Raw genomic sequence first — 17,106 nt, 5'->3', positions numbered from 1 at the left:
CGAGGAGAAGTCACTGAATTCAAGAAACGGGAAAGAGTGTTTGGGTTAGAGCTTTACGTTCCTTGTTTTGGGGGGTTTTTCTATTTTCTACTTTTTTTTCTAATTGATTTTCTTCCTTTTTTTGTTTTTCATCATTTTCATCCCTTTTTTTTTGGTTGTCCTTTTCATACTTTTTTTGCTGTCACTTTCATCCTTTTCATCCTTTTTTTTTGCTGCTTTATGATTCCGTTCGCCAAGAAGGTGTCAAATCAGGCTGTAAACACAGACTTCTAGTGCTTAATCAAGCCATTCGGGAAACCTGTTCGGCGCGGATTTATTGGGTCTCGTGTTTCCATTTCCGCTTTCTGTGGTAGCGAAGGGACTGCTAGGTGGTGGTAGAGGATGGCGGGTGGTGCTGATTCAACAATTGATTTCCAATCGGCGGGAGATTGATCTTGTTCCCTCAAACAAAAAACATGTGTGGTTCATCTTCTGTTGTTTTGCGCATGAATCATCTCTTGTCTCTCATCTGATGCATGCGCTCTGGGAACTGAAAGATTCTCGATCTCTTCCAACTTCACAATCTGTATCTTGTTCCGGATCCTTCTCCTTCTGCTTGGCTTCTATTCTCGCTAGAGAAACGATTTATAAATTGTTCTCTCGCGGCCAAACTGGTCGCCTTTTTGTGCAATTGTCTTTGAGCTCGTACCATCTCTCCCTCTTTTTCGAGGACCTGCTCTTCTCTTCGGAACATCTGCTCTTCTTTTTCGAGGACCTGCTCTTCTCTTCGAAACATCTGCTCTTCTTTTTCGAGGGCATGCTTTTCTTCTTGGAAAAACTGCTCTTCTCTTTCGCGCATCTCCCTCTCTCTTTTGCGCATCTCCTCTTCTCTTCTCAACAAATATGCTGATTCTGCTTCTTGTAAAGCACCCTTCTCTCTCAGCTCTCGCATCTTTAGACTCGCCTTAAGAATCCTCTGAATCGATTTCTTTGTGTCTTGATCAACTGTTTCTTCTTCTCGGGCCACCCATCTCAATCTCTTTTCCAATTTCTCGTCGTCCATTATACTAACTTGATTCTCAAGCTCTTCGTTTCTCTTCCTCAACTCAGTAATCTCCCTTTCAAGTGCCATTTTTTCCTTGAGAACATATCTTCTCATCGTCTCCTCTTCTAAAGATTTTCTCTCCCAATCTGGTAACTTGGACGCGGCGACTTCATTCGATTGACCGACCTCTGGTCCTTGACTTTCATTTATCTTGTCCTGCAAGGTCATTTTGAAAACCGAAGCCTCAAAGTCGACAGCTTTATCCTGTTTACATAACTCAACAATTTCGTTCGGAAATATTGGCACGATTCTGCCTGAGGATGAGTTGGGAGCCGACAACGAACTGGATGCTGCGGCTCTCTGAGCATAGGCGTTGCGCTGAAAGAGATGGTCGTCGGGGGGAAATTCGTACATGAAATAATCATCTATAGTCCTTCTTCTTCCAAATGCCATTTTGAGTCGGAATAAAACAGATGTGATCAGAAATGAAAGTTACAGTATAGATTGTAGATTTGAAGGTAAATGTAATGTGTTAAGGAATGTAGAGTGAAAAGTAGGATGAAGTTGAATTAGAATGTATAATTAGAATTAAAGGTAAATGAGTATATTGTCAGATCCTAGAGTGATAATGATATGATATTTTAATTATGTGTGTATGTGTGTAAAAAGTAACGAGTGTAATTAAGAAGTATTAAGTGTGTGAGTAGAAGCGAAGGTATTAGATTAATATGTTGTTCACTGTTACTCAGGTTGATGCGAAGGGCGTTTGAAAGCTCTGAGCAAAAGATTGTCGAAGAAGATAGAATTCGGTGTGCACGAAGAACTGATATCAAAGGAGAAAGAAGAGACTCAGAGAAATGTGGGAGAGACATGGATTTTATAGTATTTCAGCTCTTTTGGAGCTAGTGATACCTCGAAGCTACTGACAAAAAATTGTCAAACTAGGAAACCATATCCAGCAATCATAGCCCTCGATGACGGCGTTAGATTTGCACTTCAGTCATATAAGGAAAGGCGAAGTTTTATTACATCATGACATTTGAACATCAAACTAGATCTGAAATCATAAAGTGGTAAAGTGACCAATTTTGTATCGAGACCAGTGAGTCTAGAATTGAAACTTCATATAACGGTGGAGCTCTGATAGGAGAGACCTTGGAAGCCACATAGTAAAGTATAATTTGGTCGACGACGAGATGAGCTAGAAGGTGTCGCTCCTCTTGGTATTCAACGGTTCCTACCAACTAACGTAGTAGATAGAAGTGTTTAACGTTAAATGTCATAATTCAATAGTAGTACTCTTCTCCGACAAATTATTCAGTAGCTCGGCGGCTTGGAGTCAGATGATGGTGAATTTCATCGGGAGAGGACGGAGCTTTTCGAGGCAAAATTGTGTAGTACATTAAGTCTCAATAGCTTTTGAGGGAAACCAGACATGAGAAATCAAAATTGGCTATGAATCTAGAAGAATTGAAGTAAATTATCAAGAATTGACGATGCCTTCCAGATTTAGACGACTCTAGACTCAACCGTTGTCGCCGAAGGAAAAGCTTAGCGGGGAACTTTATCGCGCTACTTCGAACTACGAAGCTTTAAAACGATTTCGCAACGTCATTGACCAATCAATATGCATTGTTTCTTGAATACAAAAGCCGAGACTTGGTAAATGGACAGATATGTGTTAACACTTGAAGGCAAAACGAAGGATGCGTGTACCCCACTTGGAATATTATAGCTTCAACGTCGTCGATGTCTAACTTTTTGACATATCGAGATTTGCAATAACTAAAATAGAATTTGTATCCTTTTGCTTGTGGTGTTATCTATGTCAAATCATGATATGTCAATATGGTATCTTTCTGCGATTTCGTGGTATGACGTGAGCATTTGATTTAGAGAGGAAGGTATGGTTACCCTAAGGTTACCAAAGTCGAACACTAAATTCAAACCGAACTTATGCAGACCAAAGGACGAAAGCTTCATAGCTTGAGCTTCATTGTATCGTAGTAAGTGTTTGATTTGTATTGGCTTCTGTCATATAAATGAAAATGAAATGCATATATTGGAGCTATGTCGTTGTCCTGAGTTATCTAGCGTATGAAATAAACGCGCAAAATACAATATTATCGATCATGGAGGGCCGAGCTCCACCCCCCCCCCCCCATTTCAGCCCCACAAATTGATACAATAGGAACCACAATGGTTTATATGATCCAATCATCGAAGGTTAAATTATAGCTATGTCTAATTAGATTAAGGAATCTCTGCCAGCAAATTAAGCAAATAGCTTAACAAGCTACCTAGCTTCTGTGGTCCAATGGTTAGGATTCCACCCTTCCAAGGTGGAGGTTCGTGTTCGATTCACGGCAGTTGCAATATCTTTTGCAATTTTTGTTGTGTATTTTTAAGCTTTTTATAATGCGTATGAAATGGAGGATTATCAACATAGGAGATCGTCTCGCTACCTTTTTGGAGATTCTTTTCCCCCTCCCGTTTTGGGAAAAGGTACAATTTTTTCAATTTCCCCCCCCCGAAGATATCTTGTATGTTTCATCAGTAGACTGGTACCAAGAAAGTAGGTAACAGTTACTAGCAAGTTTCGTTGAAGGTCGGGTGTATTCAACTTTCCATACTTTTTTACCTTTTTGATAATCTTACTTTTTTTGATTGCTAGTACAAGGGATATCATGATTTCTTTTCTTATCGGTGGTGTGGGTTCAGCTTCAATTCTTTAGTGGAACGATTGGTAGTGTATAGTAATGTCTGTAGCAAAGCTAATGATGTGTTTGACGAGTGTGTGAGTAATTGTGGCTAGTAAATACAGTTTCATTATATTTTCCAGCAACCTCAAACGACTCCTTCTCAGTCTCCCCTCTCACTTCACTTGGCACATCCATCATCTGGTGATTTAATGAGTGAGTGGATTTCCTTGAAAGGTACGAAATTTTAGATAGTAATATCACAAGCAAGAAGTTCCAATAGAATGATCATTTCGACCAATGGAAAAGAAGGGCTATGCAAGGAGACTAACTGCCTTGGTTGTACAAGCTTCTTGCTTATGGTTTTTCCAATGCCCATACTAATTTCCCATGGACCCCAAGATGAAAATCACAAAAAAAAAAACAACGAGTCAATGACGATGAGTATCCAAGCGCCATAAACGGGGTATCAATATTGTCAAAATAACTAACACTACTAACCAATCCAATATTCAAAACACATACCAAATCATAGACCGAAATACATACTAAGCAGTTGCTTCCCTAAAAGCAGCCGCAATACTAAATTGTCCCTTGCCTCGTACTTTCCCACCTTCTCCAGCTGGATATCTAGCCTCATATCTGAGTGCTCTCCCTTCGACCTTGGCCACTAATTCATATTCAACTCTATAATGTTCCTTCCCGCCCATACCGTCTTCTGGGTATACAGGTGTGATGATGCCTTTGTCGCGGAGAAATGTCATGTCTACGATGATGCGGCCGGCGATTTGTGCGTCTATTTTGTGTTAGTATGACATAATGATATAATTCACGTGAAAATTTATGGTTACTTGCCGGCATTTTTAAGGTTCCTGCGACTGTAGTGGGATTCGGTAGCGGTGTCAGAAACATAGAGAACTTCTTCACAGAGAAATTTCTTTTCGTCGATTGGAAAGGTATGATAGGTAGGGAATGGAGAGAACTGGTGGTCTGGACGAATTGGGTTTCCCTATTGATTGTCAGGACGAATGCCAAGAACATTAATGACTCAACATATTACCTTGACCATGAAGTAATCAATAGTGGCTACATATTTTTCACCATCCAATTCACTCTCATCTGGCCTGGCCCTTTCATGCCCGGGATATATTAGAGGTTGCCATGGCTCATGGCGGAGGAGACCATAGCTTGATTGGGAAATTCTTTGTGGCCCATTTTTCTTATCAAGGGCGCGAAGAACAGCACCAGATGCTACAGCTGTAATGCTTTAAAATTGTCAGCCTATTGGGCAGACTGAAAGATACTAATCTCACCATTTATGCATGTCTGCTACTAATTCGATATTGAATCTAAGTTTTCCAGATCTATCTGTAAGCCAGTTCTTGAGATAGCTTCTCAGGGAAGGAGAGCCACCAAAGCCACCAACAAGAAATACTTTCTTCGAGTACTCAGTAAGATAACGATTGGGGTTCCTTTAGTTATCTTGGAGCATACCTTGACCTCAAGTTTTTTTTCCACAGCTTGTTGAATCTGGTTCTCCAGCAAATTTGCGATACGCGTTAGAAGAGGATCGAAAATTTCTTTATAATCACTCCTGAGACCATATTAGTGAATGACCTGGCCAGCTGGAGACGGACCACACATACAGATTCATTTGTAAATAGTTAGCCTCGAAACGCCTTTCAGCTAGGCCAATGCGATTCATCTGTTCATCACCGCGCAAGCCAGCGATATAAACCCTATGTCCACACCTCTTCATGACATTAACTCGTCTCTTGTATTCATTCTCAAAGTCTGGTATCAATCGATTGACAATTGACTCAAGAGTATCGCCATTCTTGAAGAGATAATCTTCGTCTTGGAGGCGATTAAGTAACATGTCTTTATAATTATCATTGAGATAGCTGGAACCGCAATTGTCCCCTAAGATTACAAATTAACGTCACAGAATTGTTAAAAAGAACTGCTTAAACTTACCAGCGGGCTGGATTTTTTCATCTTGTAGACGTAGTGGATACCGATTGCTGACTCCATATGTGACGACATCGACGGTTCCACCGCCACAGTCAGCGATAATGAAAGTCTCACCAAGCTATACGATTATTAGCTAAGGGATTGAAAATTTGTCAACAAGACCTCACAGATATATCCTCTGAGCTTTCCAAGAGAAACGTAGCGGCAGCTTCAGGCTCAGAGATGAGGAAAATGTTGTCCGCACTTGTGACCCAAGGATTTCCGAAGGTGGTCGCCTGAATAGCCGCCTTGACAGACGTTTGAAGCACACGAGAAGCTTCTGGGGACCAGACAGTAGGTACAGTCATGACGAAATCCACAGGTGTTTGATCAGTGAACCCATGGAGATTTTTCAATTGTTCTTTGGTATGCTGTAATACCTTCACGATATAATCCGAGATTGGGTCAACAGCATCCCACATATCAGATTCGGTTTTGGATCGTTTACCATGTCTTCGTATGATGCCTTCCTTGAGAAGGCCAGTTAATGTGCTTCGAAGACCCTTTCGATCTTCATTAGTGTACTTGGTTTCCACCAACATGAGTTTAGCTCTCTTCACGAGACGTCTCTGACTTCGTGTTGAATTCGCATTGTACATTTGATATGGCACGCTGTACCCCCAGAGAAAATCGACAGAGAGTTCATCTTCCATTTCCGAATCTTCGGGCTCATTGATGGTGTCCCCGCCTGCTCCACTAAGAAGCAATGGATGTTGTCCTTGAGATAAATCGAATAAATTCTCATCAAATATCTCATCTTCATCGTTCCGATCCCGCTCGACCGGCTCTGGTGAGTACCAACTCTCTGTTGGAACTTGCTTCCTCTGGCCATCTTCTCCGTCGCTTGGCCAATTGATCACACTCAGGACGTCATTAGAAGAGCCTTTCATATTACCACAGTTAATTGGAACAATGCTGTAAGAGACAGATGTGAATGTAGTTCCGTAGTCTAGACCAACAACAACTTTATCTGTTGGGGTGATGAGATGTGATCGCATGTTGGAACTCCTCACCGATATAGCAGTGCTTGGGGTCAGGGAATGCATCGTCCTGTTGCCTTGATTTTGTGACTTGTCTCCACGTTGAGCTGGCACTGTCTGTCTAGAGACATTGCGATTCTTTGACCCAAAGGGGCCTCCTCTTGTTGCCATATTTTTTGACATCTCGAAGGCTCCAAAAATTTGACTTTTAGCCCGTAGAAGTATAAGGATGTATAGTCAAGCTTTGAATGATGCTTTCAAGATAGAGACTCGGGGAAATGGAGAGGGAGATGCGCCTCATGTGTTTATTATCTTCATACTTTGGAACAAGGCTGATAGAGCGGAAGCCTGCCGCGAATTTGACTATGCAAGTTCTTAGGCCTCGTTTTGAAGAAACAAACAGAAGTGATATATCATCAGCTACAATTCCTACTGGATGTCGGCATCTTACAGAATGATTCGTAAAAGATACTTGGCAAGGCATATCTCCAGGGTGACAGGGAAGTGGGCTACCGTGAGTAAAAAAGAAATTTATCTCACGAGATCATTCAAGAGAAGAAGGAAGCATAACTTTATCCTTGAAGTACAAAATGTGGGGGCGGGGTATGGACTGGAGTGGAAGGGGCCGAATCGGTTCTACTACATGTTATCTGATTATAACATCTGCTTATGCTTATTGGGTGTTAGTGCTATCCGAATAGCAAACTTGAACAATAGGTTGAGTTTTTCTTTTTGAGCAAACGCATAGAGACTATCCAGCAAATAGTCCAGGGCGGGAAAAGTGATTTGATAGGACGCTTGGATGCAAAATGGGTTGCTGCAGGAGGGACGCCACATCTTTCAGGTATCACGAAAAACCCCAGTACTGATTTCTATCCAAAATTCTATCAGATCCACAATATCTGGAGAATTACAAACGACCGACAATGAGAATGAGCTTGGTTGCTGGAATTTATGCAAGTATCGGATTTATCTGTCCGCATATCCCTCAAACACCATCATGAAAATTCAAACATTCCCAGATTGCTCAAATATTGAATCCGATAACAAATATGACGCCCTTAATCTGGAAAAAGGAGGATGACATTGAGCTACTTGCTTGGATTGACTTTTGCAAGCTGCAGAAAGTAGGAACCGAGGAAGACACGCTCGACTACATGATTGAGCACTCCCGCTTCACCAGTCGCGATGCAGTGAAGGAACATCTAAGCGAGCTATGGGAAAGATACGGTGATCAGAGTGAAGACTCGGACCAAACAATGTCTCTCGTTGATATGATAAGTAAAGGGTCTGCTTACATGACCAAACTTCCAGGCGAGATGCGCGAGAGCATCAGAACGAAAGTTGACGGCAATTCCAGCGATTCACTAATGCTGCTCATCATTGCTAAAATGGGGGATAATAGAAAGCTGAAGAAAGCCACGAAGAATATGAGGGGCCTCCCTTCAACGGAGGAGGATCAGAGGGGACTGAAGCGTAGCAAGAAGGCCGAGAAAGCAGATGATGATCTCCCACCTTCCAAAAAGCCTCGCTCGAGCAAAGTATGTACTTTTCTTGTCATTAGCACAGAACTTTGATTGATCTAGTCCATAGGCTAAAATATCTGCAAAGACGATTGAAGCTGATATTGTGAATGGAGTTGTAAAATCCCGATTGACAACCCAAAAACCGGCAACAACTTCGACCGAAGCTGCAGTTTGCAATGGCGGAGAGCTCACAAGAGCCAAATCCCAAGCATTCCAGTATGAGCCGCTAGACAAAACAGCAAATGGAGATAGCTGGCCAAAGCGTCTGAGATCATTGGAGAATAAACATAACCAAGAGATAGCTCAAATGCAAGAGCTCTGGCAAGCAGAGTCTGAGAAACTCAGCATAATGGAAGCCAAGGCCCAAGGAACGATCAGAGATTTGAGGGCACAGTTAAAACACCTGAATGAGGCACGAAGGGTTCGTCAAGAGGAGGAACAAAGAGCTTTAGAAAGCGATGCCTATGTTTCATTAGAAACCCGACAATTCGAAGACCTTGAGGAAATCTACCGATTGACCAAAGAAAATAGAGAAATGCACAAGTTCTCTGAATTCGCCGATTTAGATTTACCAGGAACCCTAAATATAGGACACGACACGATCGACGAAGCGATAGATCAAATACAATTCGAACTCTCCTCCATCTCTTGTCATCACATCAATACTCCGCAACTTTTTCCGAAGATATTTTCAATACCAAGCGACTTGCGCAACCTTATATATTCTGCTTTCAATAGTGACATTGAAACCGCCATTGGGAGAAATGAAGTCGAGATCATTACAAAGAAATTCGGTGCTCAAGTCTGCATCAGAGCTCTTGTGTTGGCTGCACTGAGAGATTGGGTTTTTATGTCAAGGTTTCCTAATTTCGCCCCTTCAAACCCTCGCATTCTATCGAGTTATAGGCACATTATCTCCAGTTTAGGTGAGTGTCCCGCCATTAATAATAATATAGAAAATTAACTTTATAGGCGGGGAAAGCAAGCTTTCTAGCTTGGACATAGCAGCTCATCGCGCTCTTATCGAAGGGAAATGGCTCAAAGAGGAATCGATACCCAAAAGAGCCACAGATCTAGCGGCCAGGTTCTCTAATGCAGTCGCTCCCTTGTTCGCAAGCACACCATACAGTGCAGAAGATGGATTGTTCCACACTTGGGGGGAGCATTCAGAATGTTGGAAAGACAGGCGAGCACATCTGCAAGAAATTTTCCAGACTGCATTAACCTTGAAAGCCGATTCTGTTGTAACAAAGTCCCGGTATGGATTTACAATCTACCACCAGGTACAAAATTTGCTGGGGACGAAACAGATGTGGAAGAAACGCCTAAAAGTGGTAGTAGTTGGATGCATGCATCATTTCACATCTACGACGCTGAGATTATTGGCAATAGCAACCAGAGCGCGTTAGTGCAAACGGAAAATTTTGTCAAGGTGTCCGAAGCAAGGGCTAGTGCAAAGTACAGCAAGGATTTGCTATTCCCCAAGAGATCGCCTGAAGTTGTTTCCAATCATATCACAGAGGTCGCGGAAACACCAATTCCCAAACATAAAAGTACGGATCAATCAAAAGTTATCATAGGAGCTGAAGCCTCTCTTACATCACCGGTTCCCGAAAGTGATGTTGAAAATTTGAAAGAACAAAGATCTGCTGGAGCAGAAGATGATGCGGAATCTGGCCATAGTAAAGATCCACCTCTTCCACGATGCAAAGAATGTGACAAAGAGTTTCCGGCAATAGCTCTACTTCGTAGACACGAAAAGAATAGTGAGTCGATTTTGGATCTTTTGTGACAAGCTTTGTGGTAACATCAAATAGGAAAATGCACAGAGTGCCCAGAGTGCGGTAGAAGATTTTCCCGCCTAGCTGCTCTACAAAATCACCAGAAGGCCGAGCATAGCGAATATCGTGCGCCCAGACCTGAGGAACTCCCCATCGAGCCGAGGCGGGCACACCCTGAGCCGGGCACCTCAGTTGGCCATAAAAAGAACCAATTCCACAAAATTTCAGTAACTGCTGAAGCTAAAGATGCCAGCCCGAATCGTCAACGAAATAAGAATCGTACGGAAAATCAACTCATCAAGGCGCCGCAAACAGTTTCTGCGGTTGCGTCAAAGGCTAGACCGGCACAAGTATGCCAGGATAACCCCAGACAGAAGATTCCCGAAGGTGAAATCGTTAACGCTAAGCCAAAATGTGATCTTTGCGGTAACGTATTCTCGAGCAAGGAGAGTCTACAGCGCCATGTTAGACGAAGTGAGTTCCACGCTCCATGGATCTAACCAGTATGTTGCTGACATAAGTTGCTAGATATCTGCTCACTCGAATGTTCAGAGTGCAAGGAAAATTTTGCAAGCCTCGAAGAAAGACGTTACCACCAGCGCAGGGAGCACAAGTCGGTAGGGGAAAAGCCAAAAGATCTAAAAATGCCTGAACCACAAACTCCATCGACCCCTCTCAAAAAAAGCGACAGATCGCAGATTTCAAATCAGACGAGAACTCCGTCCTCGAATAACACTCAAAACCGCGACATAGGTATGTCTTCCACCCTTCCGCATCAGTCTTTTCATTGATACACAACGACTGATAACCTGAAAGATGGTAAGCCTCGCTATAAAAAAACACCACGCAGAGAGACCGAGGATTCAGATGCTGATGATATGCTTTCCCCTTCGGAAATGGTGAAAATAAAACGTGCTCAAAGGAGAAGATCTACTAGATCTTCAGATGGACGAACTGAAGTGAGGACAATTGAAAGCCAGGAATCACCAGTCCGACCCCATGAAAAGCGAAGTAAGACTCCAGCAACGAAGAATGATTAAGGCGGTTTACAATCTTGAAGAACCGGTGCTTCGATGATGTGTCTTTTTCTCTTGCCTCTTGTAGAATAGAAAATAGGATATCGACAAAACGGGGATGGGATCCAGTTGGAGCTTCGAAAGAATTGGTCATGTTGTGTATCTAAAAGGGAGGAAGAAACTTTTGTACCAACGGAGAAGGAGAACAGGAATAACGGCCATTCATTTTGTTACCTGAATTGTATCATTACACACAATTCAAAGTTATCGTTGTAAACCTTGGAACTCCATTGATCTTTAAGTTTGAGGAAGTACGAGATATATCGAGGTGAAAGTGCGTGTGGCGTTTGTGGCGCATGGATAAGCCACCCGGACATGAAACGGTCGTCCAGATTCGGAAGCAAGCTAGCAATTCTTTGAGCTTTTGAAGATGTGCTTGAACCTGACGCAGTGCAGCCTGAGAACAGTGCAGAAGCCAGGGCATTGTCAAGATATTATGTTGTCCTCGGTGTAAGATACGAAAATATCTCCGCTCCTATTGTAAGCATGCGTATAAGCGAAAAGGTTAGAACTGCTCCGGACTCCTTTAGGAAGTCATCGAGGAGTTAATCTGATTGGCTGTACAAAAAGATATAAACTTTAATTGAACCAATGAGAGTGAGTTTCAATGTTGGACTGTAGGATTTGTTGATCTCGTTGATTTCCTGACCATAACGTTTCTGGCCTTCTAGCCACAATGAGCAACTTGGTACATGCTATATTGAGACGAGTCGAATACTTTTCTGCTCCTTTCCCGTGGAACCTACAGGTGGCGAATCCATATTTAAACATGATCCCGTCTGTTCGAATAAACATTAACTGCAACCTTCCTCATTCAACCATTAAACAACATCCCGCAGATTTAGTGGCATCGCACTGTACATAATACACCTGTACCCCGCACTTAGCATTTCCCACGTTGCTTAAGAATCCCATATATCTGGTCTGTTGCCACTTCCACCGCTACAGTTTGAACATATTGCTGTTCTTCATTCGCTCCACAATGTCCCATAACGAACCAAGTCGTCTTCGTACCGGGGAGTTGGAAATTGGCTATACAGAAGCAGTAGAGCGTCATGCAAATAGACATGTCGTAGCACCCAAGCCTGTATCGCAACGCAAACTAGACTTCGAAAATGCAAGGCCGAGGTGGATGAGAGAAATGGCTGCGGAGGCCATGGGGGTGTTCTTTTTCGTGTAAGATAAAAGAGGCGGTTAGATGCAACATCAACTGACAGTTATCCATAGTTATCCGGGAATTGCATCATGCGCATCATTCTTTCTGAATCCTGGGGACCCAGGGCTAGGATCAATTTTCCAAATTGGTTGGGCCTTTGCAATTGGTATTGCTTTCGCTATCATGTATGTTGAACTGTGTTATCAGGATACGATCTACCATATCGTTTCAATCGCTGACACGCAATAGAACTTGTGGAAGTACTTCAGGGGGACATTTCAATGCAGCAGTAACGATATCTTGTGCCGTTTGGCTAGGTGTACGTTTTTGTGGTCTCTATTTGCATATCAACATCAGCTAATTCACCCCAGTTCCCTTGGAAAAAGGTTCCTCAATACATCTTCGCTCAAGTCTTCGGTTCTTTTATGGCAGCCATGCTTTTAGTTGGACAATACTACCCACAGCTAATGGAACTTGCTGCGGAGTATCGTGCTAAAGGCTTGAGTCTCAATTCACCAGGCGGACCAGGAAGTATTCTTTGCTCGTTTCCTGGAGCATCACAATCATATGGATATCTGTTCTTCATTGAATTTTTTGCCGACGTCTTCGTGGTATGTGGCAAAGAATTTTCCAAACATTGAAGCATTTGCTGACACCTTTTAGGGAATTGTGATTTGGGCTTGCCTTGACCCTATGAATCCATTTGTGTCTGCATCTGCGGTGCCATGGGTTATTGGACTAGGTTATGGTAAGCATAGAATCCACGACTGTTTTCTTCGGATTCAACAGTTTCTTGATTGTTGTACACTTGCTAACCTCTTTTAGCAACAATGATCTGGGGGTTTGCGGATGTAACGATAGAGCTCAATTCGTCCCGTGACTTGGGTGCTCGCATCGTTGCAGCCATATTTTTTGGAGGCGATGCTTTCTCGCTTTATTCATTGATACCCATTCTCACGAGTATACCTGCCATGCTTTTTGGGACAGCATTGTATGAGATGATTCAACGCGATAGCTTTGGAGTTATAGCCAAAGGCCATAATGTACACGAGAAAGGAGAAGAGGGTATCATGCAACATTTATCCAAGAACGGTGCTCTTGGTGGAAGTGCCAGTACCTCGGGAATGAGTATAGACAGTGAAGTATGGGATAATGGGAGAAAGAATGATTCTGCTGTATGAATATTATGAAGGTCGATGAGGGTCGAGCCTTGATCATCCCTATATTTAATGAATAATGACAATGTATTTTAAGTAATAAAAAAATCCAATATTTTTCCAATCAATGTGCCATGTCTCGAGCATATGATTTAGTCGTTGCTGAACTTGAAGAGAGGAATTTCCGGCCTGAAATAACAGAGGAATGAAAAAAAAAATCATAGGCTCCCAGATTATCGCTCAATTGAGATCGATTGAATTATGTGAGGTTCTGAAGTTATCAAAGGGTCCTTGATATCCATCCATTGGATCGAGGTAGGTAGGATGAATGTTAGATAAACCTAAGGTTGTAGCAAATGTACTTCGTACCCAGAAAAAAAGGAAAAAGATAACACGTGATGATCGTTTGCAGATTTGGCCGTAAACAGACAAGCGTATCATCTTTTGATAGTCCCGCTCCAGCTCCAGAAACTAGTCAAAATCATATCCAATTCTTGATTCGTTGTGTGCACGACCAAGACAATTACTTATTACACCTTGACGATCTTAAGATAGTGCAATACTTTGAACGATAATGGGAAGGCCTCCGATCTGATACCCGACAGATTGTCATTCATGTAAAACAGTATCATCGTCAATTTCTACCTCATCAGTTTCATATTTCTACAATACCTCTTATGACTAGGTACCCCTCCTTTTATCCCGCAACTTTGAACTGCATATATTCATCTACGGCATCAACTCACTCAATATAATCCCTACCTTGGACATCTTCATCGCCCACCACCTCGATATACAGCAACTACTTCCGCTGAGTCTATACGCCCATACAATTAGAAGATGATATAGAAACATCGGTTTAAACTTTTTCTCAATCTTTATAATATTTAACAATTAATCTGATATCATGTTTCCAAATCGATCCATCGAGGATATGTCGTCAAGTATGGATATCGTTGAACCCGAAACGGGGACTGAAGTGAACGACAAACGCGAAGAAGCCAATATTAGAAATACATCACGATCACCTTCAAAAGCTCGGTCATTATCAGATGGCGGTCAACCAATACTTTCACCGTCTCCTAAATTCCGCGAACCAGAAAAGCCAGTCTCCAAAGATGATAGTTCCATCTCCGAAAGTCCGACAACACCAAGGCGACCTGCTGCACTTGCCCGAGGTCTTTCTTTGCAGATGCCACCAAAGGATTTTATGCCAGTAGGGTCTTCAGCATACATCAATCGAGTACCATTGTCACCAAAATTAGATCAATCACAAACATATGGGTCACCTACAAGTGTTTTGCCTAGACGATCTCGAGGTCTAGATTTTTCAAGAGCTGCAACAAACCTTCATCACTCCACACTTGCAGAGCAATCATCACCCGATTCGTCACCTACAATTACTGGCAGAGCTATGAATATCCCGAATAGAAAAAATGGATTAAACTTTACCAGCGCTGGGGAAGGTTCTTTGTGGTCTCCCGCGCCAAATACAGAAAGAATGATGGCATCCAATTCGCTTGGCAGTGTTAACATGATGGCCTCCGATGATTCTGAAAGTAGTTCCGACAATGATGATATGATGGAATCAGACGACATCGACGACTCTATTATTACAACACCTCAAATTAGCAGAATTACAGCACCTTTCGGCGGAAGTTATCACCCAAGCCCTGGTGGCGCCTGGTCTGGACAATCCCCCGCAGTCAATAGTCTTATGAGTTTCCAGTCAGCAAGATTAAGAAGTGGAAAGAGTCGCAAAGGATCGAGGAGTGGACCAATGGCTAGTCCAACCTCCAAATCACCTCCTACTATGCGCAATATCGAAAGCAATTACTTTAATAGACCAAGAACTGTGGATAATTTTCGTTCGAGGAGAGAAAGTATAAGCTGGGCTGCAAATCAATTACATATATCAGGAAGTGAGAGTGATGATGCTGGATTGAAATCCACTTTAGAGAATGTGGATGGTATGCCTAGCACACCTGGAAAAGATGGACAGCGAGGGGTCATTCGCAGGGTAGTGACCAGGAGGGGAAACATGCTAGTATGTATACAATACTTGTGAATCGACCTCTACTAACTTTTGATAGCCCAAAACAAAAGGATTCGCACGCATTCGTGCAGCTCTAGCTGAAGAGAGTGCACCAGTCGAAACCGAAGTTCGCAGAGAAGCAGAAGTTGTCCGCCAAACCCGCGAAAGTGATATGGATCTCGAACCTTCTCGACATCCCTCTATATCAACAATAGATGCACGCTCGTCACCGATAATGGGTCCAACACAGGATTCTCTGGAAGGCATACCCGAAGATGATATAATGGCTGATGCATCCAGTTCTCAACTATCTGGTAGCTTCAAGCAACAAGTTATTCGCAATTCTAAAGGCAAGGAATTCTGGGATTCTTTTAGTGATGACAATAATCGCACACCACCTCCACCCAATTTCAATCATCGCGGTTCCACTTCTGGCATGAGTGAAGATTTATCATTAGAGGCTCACCTCTCGACGCCTCTTCATCCCCATCGAAGCAACTCTGATTCCTCTCCATCTCGATCCTCTACTCCTCAAGCATCCGAACCTATGCGTAAAATCACCCATAAACGTCGTCGGGACGATGATCTCGATCCTACAAGTTTTAAGAGACGGGCGGTTAGTCCTGGCATGAGCGTACATAATAGTCCGGTAATGCAAAGTCCGATGCAAAGGGATTTGGCTCCCTGGGGCTCAAGACCAAACAGTAACGGGGAGCCCGGAAATGGAAAGAGCGGATTGGGGAATGGTTCGGCGGGGATGGGAGGCAGGAGAATTGGGTTTCAGGGTATGGTAGACACTAATGATGGATTGATGAAAATGAGTATTGAATAATGGGTATATGGACAAGGAATACGGGGTTTAAAATGGATTGAGCGCGGACATTTTGCTCATACGATGACTGGTTTTAGGGTGTTAATATTTTTTATGGGATCCAGTGGACCTAACTAGGATTGGAGGGCGTACATGTTTCTTGCACGGCATATTCAAATATCCATTCTGGTGTAGAGGTAGCATAGGAGAATCTGCCTATAGGCGAAACTAGCGATGATTACTCATGTAATCCAATCATATTTTTACTCTATTCACTTTTTACTACCTGTGAAGCCTTGAATTCATTGGTGGTGATCTATACGCGATTATCTCTTTTCATTTCAAGGTTGTTATAAATATTTGTTAAGTGAATAGTTATTACAAGCGAGTATCATATTGAGGGAAGTACGAGTGAGTAGCTTATGAGGACGACATGGTATTCTTTCCCAATTGAAGGATGGGGGACCTTAGGTTTTAAGGGGAGTTTATGAGTTTGGACCGCTGAAGCAGATATGCCACGAAACATCTTTGAGATTTGACTCACAAGTGGTGATAGGTTAGTGCAGGATCCTGAGAGTGGAGAGTGGAAAAGAAGTAAGTAGGAAGTTGGCGATCAGTCGAGCTGTTGAGAAGGTAGTGTGTGAGAGAGATGAAAATAGATGAGAGGTAGGAGATAGGAAGTAGCTCAGATGTTTGGTATTTTAGGTGTGGAATACTTGTATCTAGACACATAGCGTGTACAGATTGATTCCAGTGGGTTTATAGGGATTTATAGGCTTGAGGCCCTGAAGTAGATGTGCAACAAAAAGTTATGGAAGGTAGGTGAGCGGGTTGTGATTGGTGGAAGC

At 42.7% G+C, this 17,106-nt stretch overlaps 5 protein-coding genes across 5 annotated transcripts; 3 read left to right on the top strand and 2 right to left on the bottom strand.

Moving 5' to 3' along the window:
* Positions 1 to 556: 556 nt before the first annotated feature.
* On the bottom strand, positions 557 to 1,477 carry EAF02_001611 (uncharacterized protein; the record flags this gene model as incomplete). The annotated part of the gene is made up of 1 exon (XM_038897659.1): positions 557 to 1,477. One exon carries the CDS (start codon positions 1,475 to 1,477, stop codon positions 557 to 559), a length of 921 nt encoding a protein of 306 aa, XP_038762634.1.
* Positions 1,478 to 4,271: 2,794 nt separating this feature from the next.
* Positions 4,272 to 6,899, bottom strand: EAF02_001610 (uncharacterized protein; the record flags this gene model as incomplete). Its single annotated transcript, XM_038897658.1, has 8 exons — positions 4,272 to 4,519; positions 4,579 to 4,732; positions 4,784 to 4,988; positions 5,037 to 5,161; positions 5,218 to 5,317; positions 5,370 to 5,646; positions 5,701 to 5,815; positions 5,865 to 6,899. 8 exons carry the CDS (start codon positions 6,897 to 6,899, stop codon positions 4,272 to 4,274), a joined length of 2,259 nt encoding a protein of 752 aa, XP_038762633.1.
* An 869-nt stretch (positions 6,900 to 7,768) lies between these two features.
* EAF02_001609 (uncharacterized protein) lies at positions 7,769 to 11,063 on the top strand (the record flags this gene model as incomplete). The annotated part of the gene is made up of 7 exons (XM_038897657.1): positions 7,769 to 8,257; positions 8,310 to 9,168; positions 9,215 to 9,500; positions 9,635 to 10,008; positions 10,060 to 10,497; positions 10,552 to 10,776; positions 10,840 to 11,063. The coding sequence occupies 7 exons, from the start codon at positions 7,769 to 7,771 to the stop codon at positions 11,061 to 11,063; spliced, it is 2,895 nt and encodes a 964-aa protein (XP_038762632.1).
* A 742-nt stretch (positions 11,064 to 11,805) lies between these two features.
* EAF02_001608 (uncharacterized protein) lies at positions 11,806 to 13,524 on the top strand. Its single transcript, XM_038897656.1, has 6 exons — positions 11,806 to 12,275; positions 12,327 to 12,440; positions 12,505 to 12,574; positions 12,627 to 12,866; positions 12,919 to 13,003; positions 13,081 to 13,524. The coding sequence occupies exons 1-6, from the start codon at positions 12,082 to 12,084 to the stop codon at positions 13,434 to 13,436; spliced, it is 1,059 nt and encodes a 352-aa protein (XP_038762631.1). The 5' UTR covers positions 11,806 to 12,081; the 3' UTR covers positions 13,437 to 13,524.
* Positions 13,525 to 13,889: 365 nt separating this feature from the next.
* On the top strand, positions 13,890 to 16,540 carry EAF02_001607 (uncharacterized protein). The gene is made up of 2 exons (XM_038897655.1): positions 13,890 to 15,459; positions 15,506 to 16,540. Exons 1-2 carry the CDS (start codon positions 14,320 to 14,322, stop codon positions 16,277 to 16,279), a joined length of 1,914 nt encoding a protein of 637 aa, XP_038762630.1. The 5' UTR covers positions 13,890 to 14,319; the 3' UTR covers positions 16,280 to 16,540.
* The last annotated feature ends 566 nt before the right edge of the window (positions 16,541 to 17,106 follow it).

This window comes from Botrytis sinoallii (assembly GCF_014898435.1).
Source record: "Botrytis sinoallii strain Bc 23 chromosome Unknown BSIN_002, whole genome shotgun sequence".
In the NCBI taxonomy this organism is placed as follows: Eukaryota; Fungi; Ascomycota; class Leotiomycetes; order Helotiales; family Sclerotiniaceae; genus Botrytis; species Botrytis sinoallii.
This window is presented reverse-complemented; position numbering and strand designations above follow the sequence as displayed.

Bases quoted from the DNA above. Each gene is read 5' to 3' on its own strand.
- EAF02_001607 (XM_038897655.1), top strand. From the start codon at position 14,320: ATGTTTCCAAATCGATCCATCGAGGATATGTCGTCAAGTATGGATATC. The intron at 15,460-15,505 runs GTATGTATACAA...AACTTTTGATAG, and splicing joins CCAGGAGGGGAAACATGCTA to CCCAAAACAAAAGGATTCGC.
- EAF02_001608 (XM_038897656.1), top strand. From the start codon at position 12,082: ATGTCCCATAACGAACCAAGTCGTCTTCGTACCGGGGAGTTGGAAATT. The intron at 12,441-12,504 runs GTATGTTGAACT...GACACGCAATAG, and splicing joins GGTATTGCTTTCGCTATCAT to AACTTGTGGAAGTACTTCAG. The intron at 12,867-12,918 runs GTATGTGGCAAA...GACACCTTTTAG, and splicing joins TTTTTGCCGACGTCTTCGTG to GGAATTGTGATTTGGGCTTG.